This window comes from Vigna unguiculata, chromosome 7 (assembly GCF_037176805.1).
Source record: "Vigna unguiculata cultivar grain cowpea cultivar isolate G323 ecotype 2 chromosome 7, ASM3717680v1, whole genome shotgun sequence".
Lineage (NCBI taxonomy): Eukaryota > Viridiplantae > Streptophyta > Magnoliopsida > Fabales > Fabaceae > Vigna > Vigna unguiculata.
The window spans coordinates 1,665,302-1,690,396 of NC_140798.1; the positions used below are offsets into that span (position 1 = coordinate 1,665,302).

General features: G+C 31.7%; 3 protein-coding genes across 9 annotated transcripts; 1 reads left to right on the forward strand and 2 right to left on the reverse strand.

Annotated features, from left to right (window-relative positions):
• Positions 1 to 380: 380 nt before the first annotated feature.
• On the forward strand, positions 381 to 4,092 carry LOC114192260 (protein WVD2-like 4). The gene is made up of 9 exons (XM_028081921.2): positions 381 to 675; positions 1,617 to 1,812; positions 1,912 to 2,262; positions 2,348 to 2,409; positions 2,594 to 2,671; positions 2,825 to 2,903; positions 2,985 to 3,056; positions 3,169 to 3,276; positions 3,461 to 4,092. Exons 2-9 carry the CDS (start codon positions 1,621 to 1,623, stop codon positions 3,893 to 3,895), a joined length of 1,377 nt encoding a protein of 458 aa, XP_027937722.1. The 5' UTR covers positions 381 to 675; positions 1,617 to 1,620; the 3' UTR covers positions 3,896 to 4,092.
• Positions 4,093 to 5,007: 915 nt separating this feature from the next.
• On the reverse strand, positions 5,008 to 10,642 carry LOC114190979 (RNA polymerase II subunit B1 CTD phosphatase RPAP2-like protein). 4 transcript variants are annotated; one of them, XM_028080083.2, is made up of 7 exons: positions 10,466 to 10,642; positions 8,901 to 9,521; positions 7,873 to 8,655; positions 7,593 to 7,786; positions 7,232 to 7,495; positions 6,254 to 6,412; positions 5,008 to 5,582 (listed from the first exon to the last, which is right to left on the reverse strand). In XM_028080083.2, the coding sequence occupies exons 2-7, from the start codon at positions 9,487 to 9,489 to the stop codon at positions 5,478 to 5,480; spliced, it is 2,094 nt and encodes a 697-aa protein (XP_027935884.1). In that variant the 5' UTR covers positions 9,490 to 9,521; positions 10,466 to 10,642; the 3' UTR covers positions 5,008 to 5,477. The 4 variants fall into 4 exon arrangements, with proteins under 4 accessions (XP_027935884.1, XP_085531825.1, XP_027935885.1 ...); XM_085675699.1 differs by having other exon boundaries at positions 10,460 to 10,602; XM_028080084.2 differs by having other exon boundaries at positions 10,373 to 10,594.
• A 3,632-nt stretch (positions 10,643 to 14,274) lies between these two features.
• LOC114192489 (E3 ubiquitin-protein ligase RHF2A-like) lies at positions 14,275 to 18,164 on the reverse strand. 4 transcript variants are annotated; one of them, XM_028082225.2, is made up of 10 exons: positions 18,081 to 18,164; positions 17,902 to 17,986; positions 16,696 to 16,830; positions 16,536 to 16,582; positions 16,296 to 16,358; positions 16,112 to 16,211; positions 15,669 to 16,027; positions 15,476 to 15,580; positions 15,091 to 15,393; positions 14,275 to 14,653 (listed from the first exon to the last, which is right to left on the reverse strand). In XM_028082225.2, exons 2-10 carry the CDS (start codon positions 17,905 to 17,907, stop codon positions 14,632 to 14,634), a joined length of 1,140 nt encoding a protein of 379 aa, XP_027938026.1. In that variant the 5' UTR covers positions 17,908 to 17,986; positions 18,081 to 18,164; the 3' UTR covers positions 14,275 to 14,631. The 4 variants fall into 4 exon arrangements, with proteins under 4 accessions (XP_027938026.1, XP_027938027.1, XP_085531513.1 ...); XM_028082226.2 differs by lacking the exon at positions 18,081 to 18,164 and having other exon boundaries at positions 15,476 to 15,577; positions 17,902 to 18,074; XM_085675387.1 differs by lacking the exon at positions 18,081 to 18,164 and having other exon boundaries at positions 17,902 to 18,074.
• Positions 18,165 to 25,095: the final 6,931 nt, after the last annotated feature.

Here is a 25,095-nt window from a genome sequence, read left to right on the forward strand (position 1 = left end):
GCACCAATAATCCAAATCATCAATTATCTCAGATCATCAAACAATAAAACAAAAACATTGCAAGCATGTTGTCTTTTAACTTTCGATTCCACCAAATAGTTTCACCTCAAATGCTTAGGCAATTGTCAGTCACAGTAAAAAAAAAAAAAGAGAAAGAGTAAATAGTAGATTTCCTGCAGAAATTATCATGAATAATGGTAAAGTTAGAAGTTATGTTAGTTGGTGATTTATGATGGATTGATGATGTAAATTTTGTTAGATTTACCGTGTATATGAAAATTGAACATAAAGAACATAACATAACAAAACAACATAAGACATAAAAATATGAATAAGATTCCTGTGACAGTTACATGTTGAGGGAGTGGTAGAAGAGTCATTGTGGCAGTTCCTATCTATTCCACTTCATTGAAAGCTAGTCCCACTTGAGCTTTCTTTCCACAAATCTATCTTGCATATCTTCAATGAAAACCTGAGTGTCACCAACTCCATCTTTCAGTTTCATCTTTCACATACACTTAAAAATCCACTTCTTCTGGTGCTTCTAATCCAACCCACCACAATTGAAACTGTGTTCTGCATGTTACTCTACCAATCTTTACAAAAATTCAGTCTTTGAATTTCTTTAGTCCTTTTTATCAATCAGGGCCACAGACAAAATCCCAGGTTTAAGAGGTACCCGTAGTGTGTGTATTTGTGTCATCATCTATTGCATCTCCCAGTTCTGAATTCCCACATTTGTGTTTGTTTCCGAGATGCATTTTGTCCTTTTCTTATTCTGATTTGGATTCTGTGTATCTTCTTTTGTTGGATTGCGTGTGTTTTCAATAAAAATCAAGCTCATCTTATATGGGTCTGTGTTACGTGTTAAGATCCAATGTCATTCTTTGTTGTTTTTTGCTTTTGTTGAGAGAAACTGTAGCATTGGATTATGAGGATTTGAGTGCAGGAGGTGGAGGCAGAAGAACAATGGAATGTTCATTGAAACTATATTATGTAGCTTCGTTTTCTTTCTACTTATCCATCTTATTTCAGGATAATAGTTGTACAGAAAGAGGTGATGAAAAGTGAGTCTAGATTTGTGTCAAACATTGCAAAATTGCAATGAATTCAAGTGTTATTTCTGGTTTCTGTTAGTAGAGAATTTGTATTCAAGTTGAGAACTTGAAGAGGGGGAATGGAAGGAAATTTTTGCAGAGAATGATCATTAAGATGGATCAAGGGACACTGTTTACTCCAGTTACATCTGTCCTTAATAGCACTTTCATTTCAGAGAATGTCTACAGGAAATTATCTGAAATTCTGAGTAAAATCTATAATTTGAGTGTGTTAGCTTTTGTTGAATTGCAATGGCGTATACATATATATGCTCCTTGCTGCAAAACAACATGGTGTTAGTCGAAAGTGTCGCATAAAGTGGATGAGAGATTTGATAGTTCTTCATTGGTTTCATCTTTCACTGCCCAATGATTCCCATCATGAAATTTAATGGGGTTAAGAGTCTGATCTGACATAAAAACACTTAAAAATACATGTTTCTTGTCTTTAGTTATTTGATTCAGAAACCTTTACTACTTTTGTCATCTTCAAACTCAACCTTGTGTCACTGTTTGTAGCACAATGGAATCTGAAAATGGAGTTGCCATGGAGGACGAGAAACATGTTATTGGGGAAACAACTAACGAGAACATAAACAAGGAAGCTGAGAAAACTTGCAATGCTGAAATTCAGACCACGAATGAGGCATCTGAATCCATTGTAAAAGTTGAAGGGCCCAAATCTACAGCAAGTAGAAACTCAAAACTTGCCAAGGTACCTCTAATGCATCAGAATTGTGTCTTCAATTGAACTATTAATGATCATTTGTAATCATGATCTGCCACCTAAACTAATTCATGTGAACATGGTTAGGAACATGGTGGCAAAGGTGATGTCGCTTCAAAGAAGAACAAATCTGTCACCAAAGACAAACCCAATTTGAAGTCCACAGCTTCATCACCTCAAACACACAGGCCAAACCTCTCCAAGAGCCTTTCTTTCCCAGCCAAACCAGCTGCTAGAGATGCCATGAAGAAAAGCATCAATGGCAGTCTTGTGAAGACAGAAACTAAGCATGTTAATGGGGCTAGAGCTCAGCCTTCCATTCGTCGTTCAAGCAAGCTGACAAACAATGAAGTTAACTCAAAGGAGTCTGAAAAAAACACTGGAAATTCTAACCATAGAACCTCTTTAACATCCATGAATAACCTTAAAACCTCTGAGGTACAGAAACAATTTTCCAACTCAGTTTCTTTCATAGCTTCTCTTCATTAGTCTCCATGTTCATGACTTCTATTCTGCATATTAGATTGGAGAGTCCTCTCCGGCGGTGAATGCGGTTTCCAAGAGCCTTACATCTGAGGCATCCTTGTAAGTCTTAACGTCTCAGATTTGCTTAATTTTCTTTATGTTGTTGCTAGGTTCTATATCAATATATTTCACTCTATGGTGAACTTAACTCTAGTGAACACTCAATACATGTAGGAGATTACTCTGTAATGTATATCTATTTGCTGAAGGGATTACCACCTTGTGGTTTTTTACTTTATTGCAGACCTGATGATCAGATTTCAACCCCAGCAAAAACTGAAAAACCAAATAAAGAGGATGATGATGCTCACTCCACAACTTCGTATGATTTGTGACACTACTACTTTCAGTTCACTATGTTGTCCTTGTGTATCTGCCAATCTCATTAGGATTTCAATAATGTTTCACAAAGAAAATGTCATACCTCTTTTTCCTTAGCTAAAATGTTCATGAAATCTTGTTTATGTGCTATCAGAAGTCATACTCCTCGAAGGAGAAGCAGTGGTTCTGGATTTTCCTTCAGATTGGAAGAAAGAGCTGAAAAGAGGAAGGAGGTGACTGTTAAAACCTTGCGGCCTATTGATGTTAATATTGAATATTCCCGATATTGATCCTGTTTTCTCCTTTCCCCCCAGTTCTTCTCAAAGTTAGAAGAGAAAATTCAGGAAAAGGAAGCAGAGAAAACTAATCAGCAAGAGAAATCAAAGGTGTCAAAACCAACAACTAAATGAATTCAGTAATTTATGTTCCATGTGGTTTGAGCTCCCATTGCCAGGTTATCACCTTTTTTTCATTTATCTTCTTCTGATTTTGTGGCAGGAAAACCAGGAGGCTGAGATCAAGCAATTGAGGAAGACTATGACATTCAAAGCCACTCCAATGCCAAGTTTCTACAAGGAACCTCCTCCAAAAGTTGAATTGAAGAAGGTAATTTAACCACCACATGCTCACATAGCTGTTAATGCCTTTTAAAATTTGTTTTTCTAAACCTTTTGTGGCAACAGAAGCTCACTGTCATAGTAATACAAAAGAAGGTTCATGTTATGGAAGTAATTCTTAGCCAGAGAACCTTTAATATTCATTATTTTGATGTATTTTATCTACCAACTAGATACCTATAACACGCCCAAAATCTCCAAAGCTTGGAAGAAACAAAGGATATGTTGTGAACCATTCAGATGATAAATCCTGTTCTAGTCCACATGCAAAACAGCAACAGAATGATTCAACCAAGGCAAAGGTAAAGGGTACTAATAAAGAAGTGATTTCAAAGAAACCAATCAGAAAAACTCAAGCCAAGGTGCAGTCTCAGGAAACTGCAATTGGAAAAACTGAGAAGAATCCTGTGAAGTCTACTAAAATCAACCAAGATGTGAAAGCAGGCACAGGAAACAATGAAGAATGCCATGATCCACCAGTTTGCAATTCTGAATATCAAGATGACATGGAGCTAGAATCCAAAACTGAGCTTACTCAGAATGGTGCACTGGTCTTAAATTCATCCACACCCGAGATTGTATCATACGAGGTTACTGTGGGAGTGTAGATTCACATATATATAGCCAGAGAGTATTTATATAAACATAGGACTCCTTGTTACCAGTTATTTCATTGTTGTTGTGAATATAGAGATTGTTTCATGTTCATTATAATCTTGTATTGCATTTGAAGATAGGTTGATTGTTCTTATATTGAACTGTTGCTGTTTGTAATGAATATTTTGTTAATTCATTATTTACCAAACTGTTCATGTGTCTTGCCTCTGATTAAGTGAACATTTTTACTGAGACAATTTTTCTTTGTTGCTTCCCATGATGAAAAGCATGCAAGATGATACCCTTCCATGTTAATTGTAAGGATACTTTCATCCATCACATAAATCAAACTTACAAATAAAAAACTGAACTTGTAGACAATGTTCAAGGAAAGCACTCCCACTTTAATTTGCTGAAGTTTAATGTTGTTTTGGATTTGGCATAAGTTTTATACTGTGTTTAGATATGCCTAAAGTTGGCTTGAAAGTTGCATAAATTTATTTGATGAAATTCAACTGTCTATCGATATTGCTTCCAATTTTGCCGATAGTTAATGCATACTCAACTACACAGAAAAATTAACTAAAAACCATTGATACATAGAGAACTTTGAGTTATTTAAATTAAAGGACCTTAAAGAATTACTAATAAGTTTGGAATTGATAGAACTAAAATAAGTCTTGAAGAAAAGAAAAAACTCAAATTTTACTTTTAAATTTTCTTTAAATAGTAACACACAAACAAATTGTCTTACTTCAAAATCATTTCAACCAGAGCTACTTTTTTTTCCAACTAATGTGGTTCTTTAGACCACTTTTCCCATGTTGAATACAGAACCAAACATGGCGTTAGTGTATACATAAATTCAGGTTGAATCATAATTCGCTTGTTTGGATTCACATGCTAAAAATTGATTTTAAGTTGAAAAACTTAAAAAGAAAAACAAAGAACAAAATTTTACTATTGCTTTTAATGTAAAAGCACAAACATATATCACTTCGGTACTGAAATCAATTTATCAGTTATTTATTCATACTATTACATTATTTATTATATTGTTGTATATGGCTGTTTTAATTGTCAGTATTATTGTTCTCACAAGAATCACTTTTACAAATATCAATTTCATCCAAAATTGACCATACTAATAATCATCCAAATACTGATACACGCTCAATGTCTTGCAAACCAAAAGTAATATGATCAATCGGCAAAATCCAATGGACATCACTTCAGTAAAGGAATTTGGAATTCTGTCATTTTTTTTTTCATGTGGTTGTCCCCATCCTGACATGACCTCAGAAGAAAATCCAATGGACATCTTCAGACCCTTCTACAAACTGTCTGTTAAATCGGACTATTTTAGATTTTTTTTTGTAACTACAATATTTTGGAACAATATCAATTTTACATTCATCACTCCCTCAAACCAGCATAGAACATAGAGAAATCTGATTTCAGTGTTGCTCGAGGCTTAGTATTATTGTCATTGCATGTTCTTTGATATTTATGAACACACTCCATTGAAAGGTAATTTTTCAATTCATCATTGGCCTATTTATGAACAAACTCCAACGTTTGGCCTATTTCTTGTCATGCCCCACTTTGGGCAGAGATATGAGGTGCCCGGCCCAGTGGTACTACAAGATCCTTCAAAATCTCATACTCTTCTATTCCTATTTGAGAACCACTCAAAACCTGTTTCACCAAATCAATAACAAAACAATGGTTAACAGATATAAAAGCATAGCTCAAAATTATACATCAAAATCTGGCATGACAAAACAGATAAAACAACAAAAGAAAATGATATTATTAGGCTCCAAATTCCAGCTCATATACGTATTTTTGCAACCCCAACACTACGTAGGGAATCAAATTAAAAGGAAAATAAAAATAAAAATTAGCCTGGCATTACAAGATGGGAAGCCATTGGAGTGCAAACAAGAATTTCAAGTCCACAGCCATGGTAGGAGAACCACACTACATGAACTAAGTTATGGAATAATAAATGTGGCGGCATCAAGTCTAAAGCTGAAGGAGAAAACATTAAGCACATCATCATGGCTAATTTACGATGGGTTTATGTTGCTAAGCTCCCATTTGAACCATAAACAGAAAACATAACATTTGTAAGGAAGTGCAGATGAAAAGTAACCAGATTTAGCAAATGAATAATAGAGATAAATGTTAATTGAACTACCCCAAATCAAAAGACCAGTGCAGAACAAGAGTTTGTCCCTTTTTGGCCAGAATATTTGTACAATCCAACATAAATATGTAATGCTTCATGCACATCAAACAGATTCCTTCTATAATAATGTATATAAAATAGTAAGTCAGTATGATCTAAACAAAGGGTCTCTCACCTTGTGAAACAAAGACCTCCTATCCGTCATGTATGAGATAAGAGCAGGTATTTTGCAAACGGACAATGCATCAACAAACAAAAGAGCAACCACTTGCCATTGCTTTGTTCTGAAAGCTGGAAGTGCATCCACAAATGACATTGTCTCCAGCAAGCATGCCTAAGAGAAAGTCATTAGAACTAACATATAACTCATTAACTCACAAACAAGTCATCGGGTAATATTAAAGACTTCTATCAATATAGATATGAGGTTTATATCTCAAACCTGTCTGCAACTCATAGCCTTAATTACACTTCATAAAAAAAAAAAGGTAGCCTCGTGCTAATGTGCTTGGACGCAATATGTGAGGGATGTACAGTTGCCAACCTTGCCTTTGCAAGAGGCTGATGTGATGACTTTTGGTGCCAAGACACCCTCTACTTCCACAAATTTAAAAACTGATTCTCAAAATTATAATTGTCAATCTAAAGCAGTTAAAGTGGTGCAGATGCTAAATCTATGTAACAGGGATAAATCAATTTAGTATTTGTTTCCAGAATTGAGAAGTCAATATTTGTTACGTGCCAAAGACCAATTCAACTTGGTATCTTCCAAATATTGCAGATTTCCCCTGAATTGAGCTACTTAAAGATTAAGGAATTGAAATTGTACGGAGGAAGTAAATGAGTACAGGGTGAACACCTCATTCCCAAGCAATTTATATTTTTTTCAATTACATGTACTATTTATCCTTCAGCCCATTACCTAACTTCTATGTGACTCTTATTTCAAGCAATACCCATATCAATTTGCACAGATTATACGATATGATTTTGCCTTTTTCACCGTTTAATAGTCCATTTTAGTATCATAAGTCCCAATGAATAATATAAGTATACCAGATCAGACCTCCTAGAGTATAATAGAACTGTAATGACTCAATGGACAACCGTACTAATATAAACCACAACAACACAGATAACTCAAAGGTCCTACCATCCCTTGCTCCAAGGTGGATATTGGTATTGGCAGTCGAAGCCCAGCAACAAGTGCAGGAAAAGCTCGAGCAAGACAACCCGCTAATGTTTGCTTTATTTCAGATGACCGACCATCTGACAAGACAACTTTGCAAGGATATTCTCTCCCATTGACTGATAGGTATTCTTCATGAAAACTTTCATCCCTTCCATATATATATGCCAAAGAAGATGATGTCATCCACGAAAAGATGGCATTCCACATAGTTGCAAAAGGTGACAACTGAAGTTATGCAAAAAAAAAAATCGCAAGGTATCTTAGAATATTCCGTGAACACTAAAACAGATTGGCATTTTCTAAAAAATTTGACTAGACTTACTGTCAAACTGAAACCCTCTGGTGGAGCATCAAACCATGAGTCATCAGATTCAAAGAAATCAATGTCCGAAACTCCAGGCTTTCTTGGCCATTTCACAGTAACTGAATCATTTTGTAGTATATCAGCATCCTCCATAGTACCTTCCTCAACAACATCATCTGGCCGAGGCAATATAATAATTCCAGCTTCAGAAACTGCACAAGATCCATTGATCGATGAGAAGCCCTTTGTAAACCAATTAATATTTAAATAGATAACTCGTAAAAGAAACAGTAGTTACCAGCATCAGTGACGTCTGAGTCTCCAGATGCAACTGCTTCTGATGCTTGGCTTAATGCAATTGCACAAGCTTCTGCTGATGCTTGACGTAGCATATTCTCATCATCAGCAACATCTACGTTACCTAGTGATTCATATTCTTTTCTAATATCTCCAAATTCTTTAACCTCACAAAGATCTTTATTCCCAGCACCATTGATTTTCTCATCCGCCCAAGTAACAGTGCGGCTAGGTTTCTTTTCACCAGCAGATTTAAGGGAAGATTTGAGTTTAGTCTCACACGACCCACCCACTTTTTCTACTTGGAATTTCTCTTTAACATTGTCAGGATCAAAGTTGGAAGTGGAAGCACCACCGTTAGCAGTAACTCTACTTGTCTCCCCTTTACCTTGCACTGATTTCCTTGCGGAATTATTCTTTTCCTGATCACATTGTCTTTCTGATATGGAAACAGAATGTGCATCTTTCTTCTTACTAGCCAGATTGGGAGAGGATTTGACCACTGCTTCATATGATTTGGATAGTTCCTTCTCTTTTTCTGAGGTACTTAAATTTAAACCACTCTTAAAAGATGAAGACAGATCTTGAATGCTATCCTCATCTTTCCTGACCATTTTAAGGCCAACCTTTTCTGGTTGCCTGTCTACAGCTGTTGTGTCTGTTTGACCTGGGGATGCTTTTGAAATACTATACTCATCTTGCATAATAATAGTACTCACGAAGTTCATCTCATTGTTAAGCAAATCTTCGTCATTGTTTGACTTGCCATGACCAGCTTTGGACCCTGCAATGTACAAGCAAAGCTCACTTTGTTGAAAAGCAAAAAAAGGATAAGAATCAGTAATTACACTGTTCCATTTCACAGAAACTAAGTTCTCAGCTTCACCTTCACAGTCTAGGTCATAAATCATCCATAGGCCTAAGAATAAACATGATAATAAACAAGATACTCCTAAGCAAGAAATAACATATGGCTATCTCATTATCTATGGTTTCCCACTATTACCTAGAATACCAGAAGATCCTAACCTTTTTTAACACTTTTCCGTGAACCCTTAGATTCACGCTCCCGTGGTTTTGGAACATATCCCTCAATTGCATTTGATGGTCCAACCCACTGCTCCAGAGACACCTCCCCACTGCTTGTTACAGTTTTCTCCTGGATTTTCAAATTGGACAAACCTAAATCTCCATCCTTTCGCACATTTTCTGTTTGTTCCAGATTCAAATTCTCAAATAACTTAAGTACGTTGTTTAGCTTTTCTGGGTCTAAAGCTGAGCATCTCTCCGCTTGCAAGCTCCCAGCAAAAGCTTTGCTGCTAATAACACAATTTGAAGAACAAAACAGGTAAGTCTCTTGTAGGTCATAGACCTTGTGCTCCTTCAGTGAAATCCGGTATCTACCCTTCCGAGGGCGCTCAGACGGCAAAGCATTGCAGCAGAGTGGGTAACCACACACGTTTGTGATGGACCGTTCAGTTACAATATCTTCATAGTCACCCCTCGACATCAAAGATCCAGCAGCAAACAGTTGATCTTCATTTTGAATGCCTTCAAGGAGTAACATTTGCAATTTGAAAACTGCATCTTTGACAGAAACAGCTTTGTCCTTTGCCATAGTACAGAAGCTTCAGAACCAAATATCTAGAACTGCATCATGCACAAAGCACACTAGAATAAATTCCTTCAACAATTCAACCTAATAAAATTCAAACTCGCAAAACAAAATCGTAATTCAGTTAAAGTACATAATCGAGAAAGGAAAAGAAATCATTGCATTGAAAATCAAGTGCACGTTTGGATTAAATTTGCAAACATACGTTTTAATCAACATTAAGTCAGCAAACTGAGTTTTCGAAACTAGCACTAGTCTTAACTTCTACAAAATCGAGTTTTCATAAAAAAATGTTAATGCCTAAATGTGTTTTTGAAGGTAATAAAATCTAATATGTTACAAACCTGAGTTTACTCGCCAAACTGAATTGGAAGCAACCCAAACTGAAAACCAAACATAACCTAAGTAATACAAGAAACAACATCAAAAGAAAAAATATATTTAAACCATTTTATGAGAACCCTCATTACTCATGATAGTACATGTCCAATATCTGTCTGTACACAAATTGCCCTTTTCACCTACTATAGACAACAAATTCTCATCAAGTTACAAGGGTGAAGGTGGATAGGCTTAAAATTCTTCCCCAAGACTCGCTCTCATAAAACAACGAAATTTAAGCAAATGAAAAACAGAAAAACGAAACCACCCTTTTCTTGTAAGGTGTAAGAGCAAAGTTTTTAAAGAGATAGAAGAAAAGAAATCCTCTTTAGAGTACCAATGTTCATTCTATTTCAATTAATTCATCAAACACAGTTAATACTTTACAAGTAGTACACAAATTCAATATCGCACAACACACCCCATTCGCAAAAAACCAGAAAATTTTCCATAAAAGTCCCAATTTATTCAACAATAAAGTGATAAATCGTAAATCGAGTCACACCATGTACAACTGGACTCGAAATTCGGTAGCACGCAGAAAAAAAAGAGGCCACAGAAGAAGTAAGAGGAAGGGTATTGAAGAAACTACGATTACGTGCAAGCGGGAGAAAGCAAAAGATTTTGGGTTAAAAAATGTTTCGCTTCTTCCTCAGTTCATTTTTTCTTCTTCACGACGACGGAGTTGGAGAACAACGGTTTCATAGTCCAAATTAGGGATTGGGGTTCTAGTTTCTATCTTATACTCATATTGAATAGTCAAATCCCTATGTGGCTTTGATCATACTCTGAAAATAAAAATAAAAAACGTATCAATAACTTGAGATAACTTTCAAATATTCATATTGTATGTGTATTTATTTTAATTAAATAATAATTTAAACAAATTAAACTAAAAGCTTAAAAGAACACTCTAGATGACAAAAGCATAAAAAATGTTTCAATAAAAGAAGTTAGAATTTTTAATCTTTAATTTTATAAAAATACATACAAATAGTAAATTCAAAATATTTATAAATGGTTTAGAGTGAGTTTTATATTTAAAAAAGAAATCTATAACCAATAAGTTTGATGAGCTTTTGTCCGTTTGATCCAATTATTTAAATATTGTATTTGTATTAAGTAATTTACTATTTGTAAGGAATGAAGTTATATAATAGGAATAAATTATGAATTTACTTTACAATTTATGATCATTATTACTTTGAACATTGGTTAATTAAACATTGGTTAATTAAACATTGAATAGAGTTTTAAAATTATTTCAAACAATTTTTTGCAAAACATTGGTGGGTGTTGTCTAAAGACTTTGAAACCAATTGACAAACTTTTCATAAAAATCTTTAAAAGGGATAACCAATAATAGAAGACTCGGTTAGTAGAAAAATTAGTGAACATTTAGTTTATACCAATTTAAGTTTATGTTCAGTTTTTCTTTATAACATGCAAATGAGTGGACTAATTACAATAGATTATATAACAATATAGTTATTTTATAATGACAAGCTTGAAAATATATTACGAATGTACATTATTTACTTTTATAGTCATAATTTCACCAATTTTTTTATCAGTAATAATTAATATAAATTTAAAAATTGACTATAGGATTGTTTCTATCCTTATAAAAAAAATAAAGATATCATTATATACAACATTAAAGTGAAGCAATCATAGAATAAAACACAGAAAAAAAGATAAAGGTCCACATCCAACAAAAAATTGACAATTACAGACGCATCCAAAACGGATATCCCGACAGAATAACAAAGACCTTTTATAAATAATAATGCTAAACACTAGGAAGATTGGAACTTTTTTTTCATATAAGTTCATGTGAGAAGTGTGCATTTCATTAATCATATATACATGTTGAAACTTTCTTTTATACACCTCCTAAATTGGATTCTTGAAGCTTGCATGTGTGTGACTTGACTTTATGCTAACATCTTTTAAGAAAGTGTTTGACTTTATGTTGATACCTTTTATTGTTGCACTCAAAGTATTGTAAAAAGATAACATTCATGATGTTTCTATCAATGTCATCTTGAGCACACAAACTCTAATGATTTGTGTGTTATGTTATAATCATCATTGGAATGTGTTCTTGCTAAGTTTGTTTTCTTTAAATGTCATCTCATCCAAAAGTGTGTCTCATGTTAAGAACTTGTGTCAAATGTGTTCATGTTATGTCTTCTTATAAGACTTTTAACACCAAATGTTTAACATTAATTTGAACTCTTTCATATACCTATTTTCCATATATACAAACTATTAGACTCATCACATGTTATTATTTGTTTTTATCAACACATGGACATCTTAAACATGAGATTAAGATTTAAACTTATGACATGTCATATAGAGTTATTTATGTCATAACTAATTAGTAGGAGAATAAAAAAATGAGTTCATAACTATTTAGCTAAAATTTGACAAAGGTTTGTTATTGTAATCATGGAATCATAGTTTTCAACTATAGAAAAATATGAAAAAATAATTCTCAAAATGACTAGTTTAATAATATAAAGGTGAAAAAAATATAGAAAAAAGACCATTTTATAACAAAAATAGCTTGAAAATAAACAAAACAAGCTACTTGTTCTACCAAAGGCGAAGTAGAAATTTATGTCAAAAACACTTATTTATTTTTCCTTTTCTCTTCTATTTTTTATTGTCTAGTAAAACATGTGTCTCTTTTGAATCATTTCGATTACATGCCTATAAGAGAAAAAAAAACCAACCAACTTCATTGTGGTGGTTAGTTAATTTTACGAACATGACAAAGATGTGTTCATGATTGTCTCATGCCTTGCGGTGTAGATATAGAAGATGACATATGTGGCGAATGTGTCATCAGTCAAGCATGATGTAAGGACTTGGGTTTTATGACGACGTCCTGAACCCGACTTTAATGGATCCACTCATATCAATCATCTTCATTTACATTGCCTTGGGGACGACATACGGACTACCAACCCCTCAGGTTCTAGCTCTCAAAAATGATGAAAGTCTAAAGTCCAAAGGGAGGACACTGTCCTTGTTTACATCACCTTGGAGGCGATATACAGACCACTAACCCCTCAGGCTTAAGCTCTCAGTAGTGATGTGAGTGTAAAGTCTAAAGGATGGACATTATCCTCGTTTACATCGTCTTGGAAGTGACATAAGACCACTAGTCCATCAAGTTCAAGTTCTCAATAGAGATGAAAGTGTAGAGTCTTAAGGAAAGACATTGACCTCATCTACATCACCTTAAGGACGATATATAGACTACGACTACCGTTTATTTTAATTAATTAGTTAAAAGTTGATAATAACTTTCAAAATATCTATCTAATACTTCAAGATTCTTTCAAAATTTATCCAAAGTCATCTAATCTTCTTTGTTACTCTTCCTCTTTTCAAAAATACATAAATGCAATCAAACCAATTATAATCACCCAAAATAAAACTATGTATACCAACCCAAACCAGGTGATATAGCTTTTTTATCTTATCTTTGTCCTAGCTTGCACAATATTTTACCACTTCTTTTTTGTCAAAAAATTTCAAATGTCTTTTAACTACGAAAAAAATAGTCACTAATAACTTATTAACAAGAAAGAATAAAAAAAAAAAACATAAGAACTTAGTTTATTCGTCATAATTCCATCGAAAAAAAATAGAGTAATCAAAAATATACATTTGCTAGGAAATATTTCTATGGCAAAAATTTGCAAGGGTAATTTTTTTTCTCCCAAATTTCTCACTATCATCCCATGATTATTACAAAATGAATTAAATGATCTTTTGAAATAAATTTAGTTTGGTTGGTTAGGAATGGAATATAGCAGGACTTTTAAAATATTTATCTTTTAAAAGATTTTTTGAATTTAAAATATTTAAAATAAATTCATGAATTTCTAAGATTTAAAATAATTTTACAAATTTTCAGAAAACATTCAAAAATTGCAAGCTTGTGGAAAAGTAATAAGATTCAGATTAGAAAAAGCAAATCTAGTATAATTTCTCAACCACATTTTAAATAAAAAACTTCATGTCAAATATTTGTCCTTTGCACATTAATATTTCCTTGTTCATGCTCAAGTTTAAATAATAAATTTAAAATATAGTAGTAATTATCTAATAATATTAAATAAGAAAAATCTTTCATATCAAGTTAAAAATTCATTAGAACACCATTATTGGTGAAGAAAGATAAATAACCATAACGCAACTCTTTTTTTTATTGCAAAGAAAACAAACTAATTAAACTAAGAAAAAAATATTAACTTTATTCTGGCAAAAAAATAACCCTGATAGTGACAAAAACTTAAAAACTATACAAAACAACCAGTGCAAATTGTTGATCAAAAGATTTAAAACAAAAGGTAAAAAATGTAAACATTCCAGAATGGCCACAACTTCAGAACTGCAATCACCGGATTTTACTTTTAATTCATAACAGTATGATAGCTTCAGGTTTTCCCAACGTGAATTTCAAAACTAAGCTTTTAGCTTAAAGTAGCAGAAACACCAAGAATTCAAGTTGCCATCTTGATATCTATAAAGTAATTTCAAGGACAGATTATGAACATATATGGCAATATACCTAAGATTGGAGAAATTTCATAACACTTTCTCCCTTGGTTCATACCTTAAATACTTACTTCCTACAGTTCCCCGCATATAATATTTACATAAAAGCAAAAGCTTTTTGCTTCATATCCTATTTTCTTACTCAAAGCCAATAACCTCCATCAGCATATATTCCTCACCATGTCATATCTGAGCAAGTGCTTGCCTGAAAATAATACAAAAACACTCAGTTGAGAAATGATATCTGATACACACACTAAACATTTCTTATACGTTGTAATCAAACACCACCACTAGTGTAAAAAGTACTGTCTTTCAATCATTAACCACCATGAATGAACAAGTTAACTTCTGCAAACACTATCTTGAAGTTATACTAATGATCATCTTTAATTGGTTGATCAACTTTTAATATACTAACACCAGTGTAACTAAAAAAACTCAGTAGATATTTTGGACTCAGTAAAATATTTGACACAGATAGTTCACAGAAATTATTAAACTCTAAAACTTAGTTAATGAATGAATGAAATCTCCATTGATTCTGTTGTGTGGCAAAAAAGTGTAAACTAAGATCAAGGCTCACCTTCAAACATGATATGCTGAGCAAAGATGCATGAACAGAAGTAAACTAGAGCTCACTTTGAATCTGGGACGGCAGAAAAAGTAGCAGAAGAATTACTGCCAGGAAAAGAGTTCTCTCCATGAACTTCCACATTGTTTTGGTTGTTGCTGGTCTCTGCAACGGAATGATTTGATACAGAAGTGCCTGCAGCGTTCTTATTTTCTCTTGCAGTTTCAAGGCGCTCAATCAATCGGGACACACTAGCAATTTTGGCATTCAGTTCTCTCCTAACTTCAGAACCAAGTTCTGACACAGAAGAATTAGGAGAGAACAGCCTCTCCTTCCATCCCCTTGTGCCCTTTGAAATTGATTCTTTGTATCTTTGTCACAAGAAAAATCACTGGATGAGTCAACCTAACAACATATAGAATTTGCAGGCACAAGGTTTCTGTGAAACTGTACCTCATGGATACTGCATTAAATTTGGAAAGGAGAGAATCTGAGAATGATTGTTCTGATGGCTGTGGTTCATCATGGCTTGCAGGCAAGGAATGAGAGGCAAAGCTTCTACAAACACGTAAATATACAATGTATAACTTCACATGATCACACACCAATAATTACCACAAGAAAATAAATATTAAGGTCTAACTACCCATTGGAGTGAGCTCGTTGAAGATTTGTTGTTGGGACCGTAGAGGCAGAAGTAAAAGAAGAACTCCGAGTTTGTACTAGGGGCCTCTGCTGTGGTGATGATTGCTGTGTTCCATCAAATATAAGAGGAGCAGATGGATTTCCTGCAGGAATTGCAGCTGGTTCACTTCCCCCTCCAGTAACTGATGGAGGTGCACTAGGATGAGTTGCGTACACAAAGGAGTGTACATTGCCAAGAGAAGATGACCTAGATCGTTGACTTTCCCTCCGACCAAGAGGGTGTGCTCTCCTCATTGATGCTGCAGCAGCTAAATGTCGAAGGATTCGCTCTTCAATATCAGAATCACGCTCCACTGGTAACTGCACAAGTAAGAAAATTGCTAGCATGTATAGATGGTGGAAACAAGATGTGCTAAAAACTGATTGACAGACAGACAGACTGACACGCTGAAATTCGTGCTGCGAAAGATGAAAAATTGAAGCATTTCTGGATGGCATATTCCTCAAGCTCCTCTCCTGCTCTACTGCCTCGAGCAGTTCTTGACTGTCATGAAATTCATAGAGTTGTAAGAATATAATCATGAAATGAATCATAAAGTAGGCCATAATAAGAAAAATCCTTAACTACCTGGTAGCATCCTTCAAGCTGATAGCTTGCCAACACATAGGGCATTGAGAGCTTCTCTGGCACCTGCATACAAACAACACATAGGGTATAAACTTTGTTGGAGGTAGCACTTGTCGAAAAGTTACAGTTAAAGTTTTGGCAAAGTCCCACCTACCCAACTCTAAGGTTGACACCATAATATTAAAATTAAATTAGATAGCTAAGTTTTATGAAAAAAACATGAAAAGTATTAAAATGTACCATTCAAGAATGCACTGCAGATGGAAGTCATGCCTGCAATTAGTGACCTGGAAAGAGAGACAGGGAAAAGGAGTAAACAAATGCTTTCCAAATCAAGCCATCCTTGCTTATAATTCTATTTGTGAAAAGAATAAAAGAAAGCACAAAAACTGAACATTACAGTTGCAGGATCACTTTTGCTAAAATTTTCAAGGCATATGCTGCAAGAATCATCACATGCGTCTTGAATCCCCCCTTCCACAAAGGCTGCTGCCGATGTCAAACGGCTTTCAGTCTTGCCTCCCATTTCTGGAACCTGTATATTTCAGAGTTCTCAGAGTCAAGATGAAATATTTTGAGCCATTATAAGCAATCTCAATAAGTAAACATAGTATCCAGGTTACTCCCCAATATCTATTAAACCAAGTGAAGGTAGACAAGGAAATGATGCAGTGATAATACTAGGCTAATTCTGCTTCACCAAAATCTCAACTAGGTTGAGCCAAATGCACAGTCCCTCGCTCTGAATTGTGGCAAGCACAACCCTCAGCACAAATTACAAAAACCTTACCGTAGAAAGTTACCAAAGAATTCTGTTGCACATACTTTTTAAACTAAAAGCAAAACAACAAGAACAACATCACACTCAGAAATATCATTAACAAATTTCAAATTGTTGTTGTTGCAATTTCCTCACAATCCTTGATGTTGTGGAAAATTGAGAGCGAGAGCCTAAAGTTCTTGATATTGCAGTCACAATTGCAATTTCATTTGCAGAAGGTTTTAGAAAATGTTTGATGACAACAATCTTGGCCAGTACAAGAATGTATCTGGGCTTGCTGCAAATGCGGCTGAATTTTTCTGCAATTTCCCTCAATGTCAAAGAATCACGATGAAACCACGACCACAATTTAAAACCTTGACCTTTATTATCAACCATGAAAATAAACGCAGTTTCCATCAGCCCTATGCACCCAATTAAGCTTTAGGAACTCTTCGAAAAAAAGACTTCCACGGATTGAGCAAATAACTTCAAACAATCATCAGTTTTCCCGCTTCCAACTATCAAATACCTATCCTTCCGGAACATGTTCGATCATGTTTTCCCAGCAATAAATGGATGCACATTTGATTAACTTTCATAATTATCAAAATGAAAAGTAAAATAATCATCGGTGAGATCACAACAAAATCCAAGAAAAGAAAAAGGAATAGAAACATTTTGCAAGAACACGTCAAAGAAAAGGATCACCGAAAGGGGGCAAATCCAACCAACCCCAGATTAAAAAGCACCAATCTTTACAACTGATATTGCACAAGGAATCACGAAAGAAACAAAAAGACACGAAATTTGATAAAAAAAACATGGCAAGATTCAAGTAATGACCTCCATCGATAATAGGCAAAGGCCCAGAAAAGAAAAAGGGCCCAAGAAACGGAAGGAAGAGGCCCTGAGAAGAGAGGATGAAACCCTGAAATCAGAAAACAGAGAATGCAAGAGATTGTGATTAAGTGATGAAGAAAAAACGAAGGGAAAAAAAGAAAAGGATGACAGTTACAGTTTACCTTGTAGGATGTTTGGTGGGTTTGTGGATTTGTCTACCAAAACAATTGTGCGTGTAATGGAAAAAAGACCCCACACCTTATGAATAAAAGGCTCACTTTTTCAGGCTTTCTCAGCCTTACAATAATGTCTCATTCTGCCATTTTTATTTTCTTCTTTTTATGGTTTTTCTGTCACTTCAACTTCTGTCTAACAAAGTTTTCGGATTAAATTCAATTATTTTATCATTGATTTTTAATTCACAATTGACATTTGAACCAATAAATAGTTGTTTCTATTTTTTTCTTTTCATAATTTGTTAATCAGGTTTTAAAAGGTCAGAATTAATCGAGTGGTTATTCAGAAATATACTTAATAAAGCTATTTTTTCTTAAAATTGTTTAACAAATAGTATATTTAGAATGGACTTCAACTACTTTTTGTTAATGTAAAATTTTAGTCTCTGTAAAATTTCAACAGCAAATTTGTTAATTTAAATCTTTAAAATTAAGTTATGTTATTCTACCGTTAGTCAATTGTTAATAGAAAATGTTAAGATACTTGTGAGAATGAAACATCTTAAAGTTACTCATAAAATTTCAAATAACATAAATAAATGTAACCGAAAAGTTTATTGAGAAAACAATCCCAAAGATTTGGAACCAAAAGATATTAGCTATAACTATTGAATAAATATTTTCAGTTTTTATGTTTATGTTGGCTTAAAAGTACTCAATGTATTTGTGACATCGTGATCATCAAATAAAGTATTTTTTAATTAGGATTAAGTATTATTTTAGTACATAAAATTAAGATTTTTTTTATTTAAAATTTTGATATATCTTAAATTTTAAAATTTTAAAATTAAATAGATATAATCTTTTTAATTTAATTACATTAATTTTTTTAATATGTCAAATGTATTTTATAACAAATATTAATATAAGAATGTATATGGTGTAAACAACTTAAAAGACAATTATAAAACATATTTGATACATGGAAAGAATTTAACATATTTTAATTAAAATTACTATATTCATCTATTTTAAAAATTTTAACATATTTTAATTAAAATTACTATATTCATCTATTTTAAAAATTTGAAAATCAAAATATATGTTTTATATACAGACAGATTTATTCTAATTTTACATAAAATCCAAAATTTTAAAACATACTTAATCGTAAAATTTATTATTAGAATATGAATACATGACATTACTATCATCGATACATATTTATATCATTAATGAAGGGATTATTTCTTTTATGTACATTTTTCTTTTTTTATTCTTTATGTAAATATTATTTTAAACTACTATTAACATGTTAGTGATAATGTAAAACTGACATGAAAATATTATATAAGAGTATTAATATGAAAATATATCTTAATTAAGTTTTAAATCACTTATAAATTTAGATACTTTTAATTATATTATAAATAAATTTTTAATCTATTAAATATTCAGAATTTTTATATCTTTTAACTAGTCTCTTTCCTTTAACTTGTTTATAAATTGAATAACATAATTGTTATTTTATTTTATTATCTTACTTATTTGTTTTTTTGTGTTAATAAATATAAAATTTTGTAATTAGTATAAAATAATATTGTAACTAACATAAATTAATAAATAAATTTTATTATTTTTATTGAAAATATGTTGAATAACAATGGCAAATATTTGATTCTTGTAGATAATGATATGAAATTAGGAGTATGACCAATCTTTTTATCTAACATGTCTTCAAAATAATAAAGTCACTTAGCTATTCTAAATATCATTTCATATTATCCTACCATCTCATATTTCTTAACAAATATAAATAAGTAAACAAGAGAATAATAATATAATAAAAAAACTAAAATTTTAATTAAAAGTATGAAATTTTGAGTCCACAATAAATAAATAAATAATTAAATAAATTTTAATTTAAAATAACTGAATTTATTATAAATTTGAAACTTAATTAAACCTTAAAATGTTTAAAAATTATTTATAACAAACTCTAACTAACATAAATTAATGTAGTACAATAAAGACTTAAGTTTCAACAATAAAAAATATTTCAATACCAAAAATCATCTTTATAACTATTTTTAATATTTCAATAATGCTTTAAGTTGTACAAATTTTAATTCTAAATAAATAAATAAATAATATAACAATGCTAACTCGCCATTTGGGTGATACAAAAAGTCTCATTTACATGTCTTAAGAAGTCAAATAAACAAAGGTCCACAGTACCATTTTTCACTTTATGTGTAAATCAGTTGCAAACCACCTTATATTTGACATTTTTTTCATATTAGGTTAGATATTAAATTTACTTCAAACTCTAAATAACTTCAAAATTTGAACGAGTTGTTTTCTTTTTAATTGTATTTAATTAAACCTCAACTTAGTTTATAATTAAAAATTCAAACACGATATATACCCCATATAGTTTATATAACACTCTAAAAATTATTATATTTAATATATATATATATATATATATATTTTTTTTTGAAATTATAAACAAACTATTTTCCTCGTAATAAGAATTACGTATATAACTAAAATTCCAAATAAAAAAATACAATACAGATTATCCAATATATTCTTGCAAGAGGTTATTATTGTTGAATTTTTATACTTGCCACTACAAATGTACATGTACTTCTGTTAGAACATAGAGTCACATCATACCACAAATTATACAATAAAAGGTATACAATAAAAGGTAATCTAGTACCAATAAACTTCATTACAACTTCTTATTATCACATGTTGTTTTCTTTTATATAACTTAAATTTTTAGGAGAAAACTAGGTGCGGGAAAAAAAAAATTTCTTGATTTGATATACTTTTGCTATGATGCAATCTATTTAAAATTTATTTTATAAAAAATTCAATCCATTTAAAATTCACTTTAATGGATCTGGATTTCAATCAAATCTACATTTTATATATTTTATGGATTGAATATCCATTATCTAAAACAAGATTTTCAAATATAGGCAATCCAAAAAATTCAATCCAAATTTTTAATTTAAAATTTTAGTTGGGTTAGGCTAAAGGTTGAGATGGACTAGGCTAAAGGTTGAGATGGACTAGATAAATTAAGATTCGGATGGACCTTGCTCAACGACTTGTACGGACGAGGCAGACTCAACGACCCTAAAGTGTCGGGCGGGCCCAACGACCAGAATAGGCTGGGCAGGCCCGACATCAGACTAGTCATCAGGCCCAATAACCCAAACAATTTGAGCGAACATGATGACCCAAATGGGTCAGGTGAACCCAAAGACTTAGATGGACCGATGGGGCAAGCGGGTCTGATGACCCTGATGGGGCAAACGGGTCCGATGACCCCGACAATTGAGTCGACCTGACGACCTGGACAGATTGAGTCGACCCAACGACTTGGACAGGCCGTGCCAGACAACCCGTATTGACTAGGCAGGCTCGACGACCCGACCTTGTGAGGTTGGGTGGCACAATGACTTGACTGTGTCGGGCCGGCATGACGAATCATATATAATTTAAAGGATTTAATATGTTTTTGTCTCTCAATTTTCTATCAAAATTGGAATTAATATATATATATATATATATATATATTAGATATACAAATTTGTTCGATTTAAAAAACTAAAAATATCTTAGAAGTATTAAGATTCTATGATTAATTTAATTATCTGTAACTTAAAGTAATTTTAAAAAATTAAAGTGATTTTTATTAATATAATAAAAAATTTAAATAATATTTTATGAAACTTGAAAAATTATAAGGATTCATTATATATTTAATTATCTTTAATTTATAGTAACTTTATTTAATTATGTATGTTTTAAAAAGTGACTACCGTAACTATTTCCTCTTTTAACATTTAAATGGGATAGGATTAAGTATTTTACTCTAGAGTTTTATTTATTGTCTTTTTTTTTAAGATATGAGATAATCAAGATTTTTCTTAAAAATAATCATTTCACCTCATTTTCAAACTAGATAAATCAATCAAAACAATTAAAATTAAAAAAAGGTTTTAAAAAATTTTGGTACTTCCTCGAGATTTAAACTTATTTATAGTTCACCCTACTTTCATCTGCTAAGATGATTTAAAATTCGTGTAGAATTTATCTTTTTCTAAATTTTTATCTCTTAAAGGTTAGATTTTTTATCTATAAATAGATCTTTATAACTCATTATAGCTCATTGACTAAATTCGTTGAAATTTCTATTGTGACTATCATCGACTATTGTAAAATAAACAATTCAAAAAATCAAATAAAAGAAGATATTCAACTAAAACAAATAGAAAATTCAAATAGAAATTCAAGTATCATAATGTCTTATTTATGTACAAATCACATCAATTACTATTTGTACTATGTGTTGTAAATAAAATAGACATGAACCTTTTTTTTTTTATTTGACCAAAAGACAAGATTTCTATATAGAGGTTCTTCTTTATCATAAGAGTCTATTTTGACAAATCAATAAAATATTGAATTGATTGAATTCTTCATTAAAAAAGAATTATGAGAAAATTAACGTCTTTAAACCTTTTTTGTCATGTTTTTAATTATGTTATTGAATACCAAGAATACATTAAATAAAAATGATTTATCATGTTTACGGGGTTCACAAATATGATTGTTTTACCTAATCAATATTGTAAATGGAAAATTATACTTTGATTCTTATTTTTTAACTCTCATATTTTACTTGACGTGAATTAGTGTAAACTATTGATTTTTTTAAAAAAAATATAATGGTATATTAATCAATGACCCACACTAAGTCACGTCAGGAAATAAAGAATGAAAGTCAAAAAATGAGAGTCATAATATCATTATTTACTGCAAATTTTATGGAAAGGGTTTTGAAGGTAAAAAAGATGATAGAAAGTGAAGTGGTTTTGGGTGGTGTGAGCATCACCATCATCCCAAATGTCCTATAGCTTAGACTGTGAAATAATTTCTGAGAAGAGGAACTGACACAACCCTACTCTTCTGTTCAATTTCAAACTCACTCAAACACTGCTACTGTTAATGTTTTGGACCACTACACTCCTATGTAGGACTATGTCTTTTCCCACATATATGCTGCATACACATGCTTCAATTAAATACCTGCTCCCTCTCACTCATACGTACCAATCATGCATCTCCTTTTTATTTTTCATTCAATTTCAATTATATTAAATCACTCATTCTCCTTCTTCTAATGAACTACAAACTAATTAAGACACTAAAGCAATTCAACTTCAACTTCAACTTTGTGGTGCTTAGAATGATGATCTAACGATCACAAATATTATTGGATACATTCAACCTCTCAACCATAAACCTCTTTCCCATTATGGAAAACTCATGCAATCGAGAATATTTGCTTCTAGCTGCTCAACATCAATTTTGTGTGACAATGTTCCAACACTTACACGTTCAAATCGAGGGAGTCTAGATGTTTAATTCTCATTTTGTTAACCGATGTTGAATTTATTTTGGGACAGCAATATAAGTTTATCACTAAAATGACACATTCTAATATTTAGACTTTTATTTTATCTTTCGAAAAGATTCATTTAGAAAATAATATATAAATGTGATATAAACTCAACTCACATAAGGGTTGACACTACTTTTGATCAAAAACCTCAAAACATTAAATTTATGATTTTTTTTTTCTTATATGATATTTAAGTTCATCATTTCTATATAACGTGAAACTTAGTCTTACACTTGATTATTTACACTTAAATTATTCTCAACTAGAGATGACAAAACGGGCTAGTCTGCTCTGTTCTAACCTGTCTCATCCTTGACTCTCCAAAAATCAACTATGTCAGATTTCGTCACTAAAAAATAGATAAGAGAAACAATTAAGAGATTTTTTTTATGTTTCAATAAAATCAAAGAGTATATGATCAATATATTATAAGTGAAATCAATTATCTCGTGACAATTAAATATACTAAATTACAATTAAATCGTGATGTTAGACTATTATACTTTGAAATATAAAGAATTACACCCTAATACACCCTAATTAACCCTTATAACTTTTTATCCGGTTGTAAGGCTAAATCCAAAAGATGATATATATATATATATATATATATATATATATATATATATATATATATATATATATATATATATATATATATGTGTGTGTGTGTGTGATGATGATGATGATAAACGTGGCATGAGCGAACAAGTTCAGGAGAGAGAGGTGATTCTTACATGTTTAGGACAAGTCCATTGGAGGGGACCGTTCCTCAGCAGTAACAAGTGTCAACCTCAAACTCATAGAAATCTGAAAAAAAACTCCTGCCACGTGTTAAGTCAATTAACTGCATGTCGTTTCCATTTGATATTGTCCATGACAAAATACATTTACCCTAAACTAATATAAAATTCTTTTGAAAATATTTCTATTGATTTTTTATTTTAAACTTTAATATATATTTTTAAAATTGATCAAATTGTACTACTAATATAGTTGAACATAATAAAGTGAATCATATATTTTTAATAAAGTTATATAACTATCTTTCTGTATAATATATATTTATAACACTTTAAGATATTTCAATATAATGAAACATTGTTATTTTCCAAACAATAAATCTATCCCTTTTTACCTGCAAATTTTTAATTTTGTTTAACTAGCTGTAAATTTCTTGAAGTGGCTCAGAACGACCCTGACGTAGTAGGCTTTTGCATGCATTATATGTGTGGCTCAATTTTTTTGTGGCAAAAGTAACTTGGAGGAGACAAAGAATAAATATAGGACCACCATATAAGACAAGAGAATATTATTATTTTATACAATAAGCTTTTTCAACATATTTTACATATCTTTTTTTTTTTATCTTTAATTCCACATCACATTATATCACTTCTCTTTTTTCCTTACCTATCTTAAATTAGAAGATTTGTTTCACATACGACAGACAAATATTTTTCCTTTCCAACCATATGTTTTTCAATTTACAAAACTTAAATCCGAGAGTATAATATATGACATGTTTCGGTA

Excerpts from the sequence above, each read along its gene's own strand:
- LOC114192260 (XM_028081921.2), top strand. The coding sequence starts at position 1,621 with ATGGAATCTGAAAATGGAGTTGCCATGGAGGACGAGAAACATGTTATT. Across the intron at positions 2,672-2,824 it reads GATGCTCACTCCACAACTTC|AAGTCATACTCCTCGAAGGA; the intron begins GTATGATTTGTG and ends ATGTGCTATCAG. Across the intron at positions 3,277-3,460 it reads CAAAAGTTGAATTGAAGAAG|ATACCTATAACACGCCCAAA; the intron begins GTAATTTAACCA and ends TCTACCAACTAG.
- LOC114190979 (XM_028080083.2), bottom strand. The coding sequence starts at position 9,489 with ATGGCAAAGGACAAAGCTGTTTCTGTCAAAGATGCAGTTTTCAAATTG. Across the intron at positions 8,656-8,900 it reads ACGGAAAAGTGTTAAAAAAG|GGTCCAAAGCTGGTCATGGC; the intron begins GTTAGGATCTTC and ends TGTACATTGCAG. Across the intron at positions 5,583-6,253 it reads GGAGGTCTTTGTTTCACAAG|GTTTTGAGTGGTTCTCAAAT; the intron begins GTGAGAGACCCT and ends TTGGTGAAACAG.
- LOC114192489 (XM_028082225.2), bottom strand. Across the intron at positions 16,359-16,535 it reads CTGCAGTGCATTCTTGAATG|GTGCCAGAGAAGCTCTCAAT; the intron begins GTACATTTTAAT and ends GTTTGTATGCAG. Across the intron at positions 15,394-15,475 it reads TTTAATGCAGTATCCATGAG|ATACAAAGAATCAATTTCAA; the intron begins GTACAGTTTCAC and ends CTTGTGACAAAG.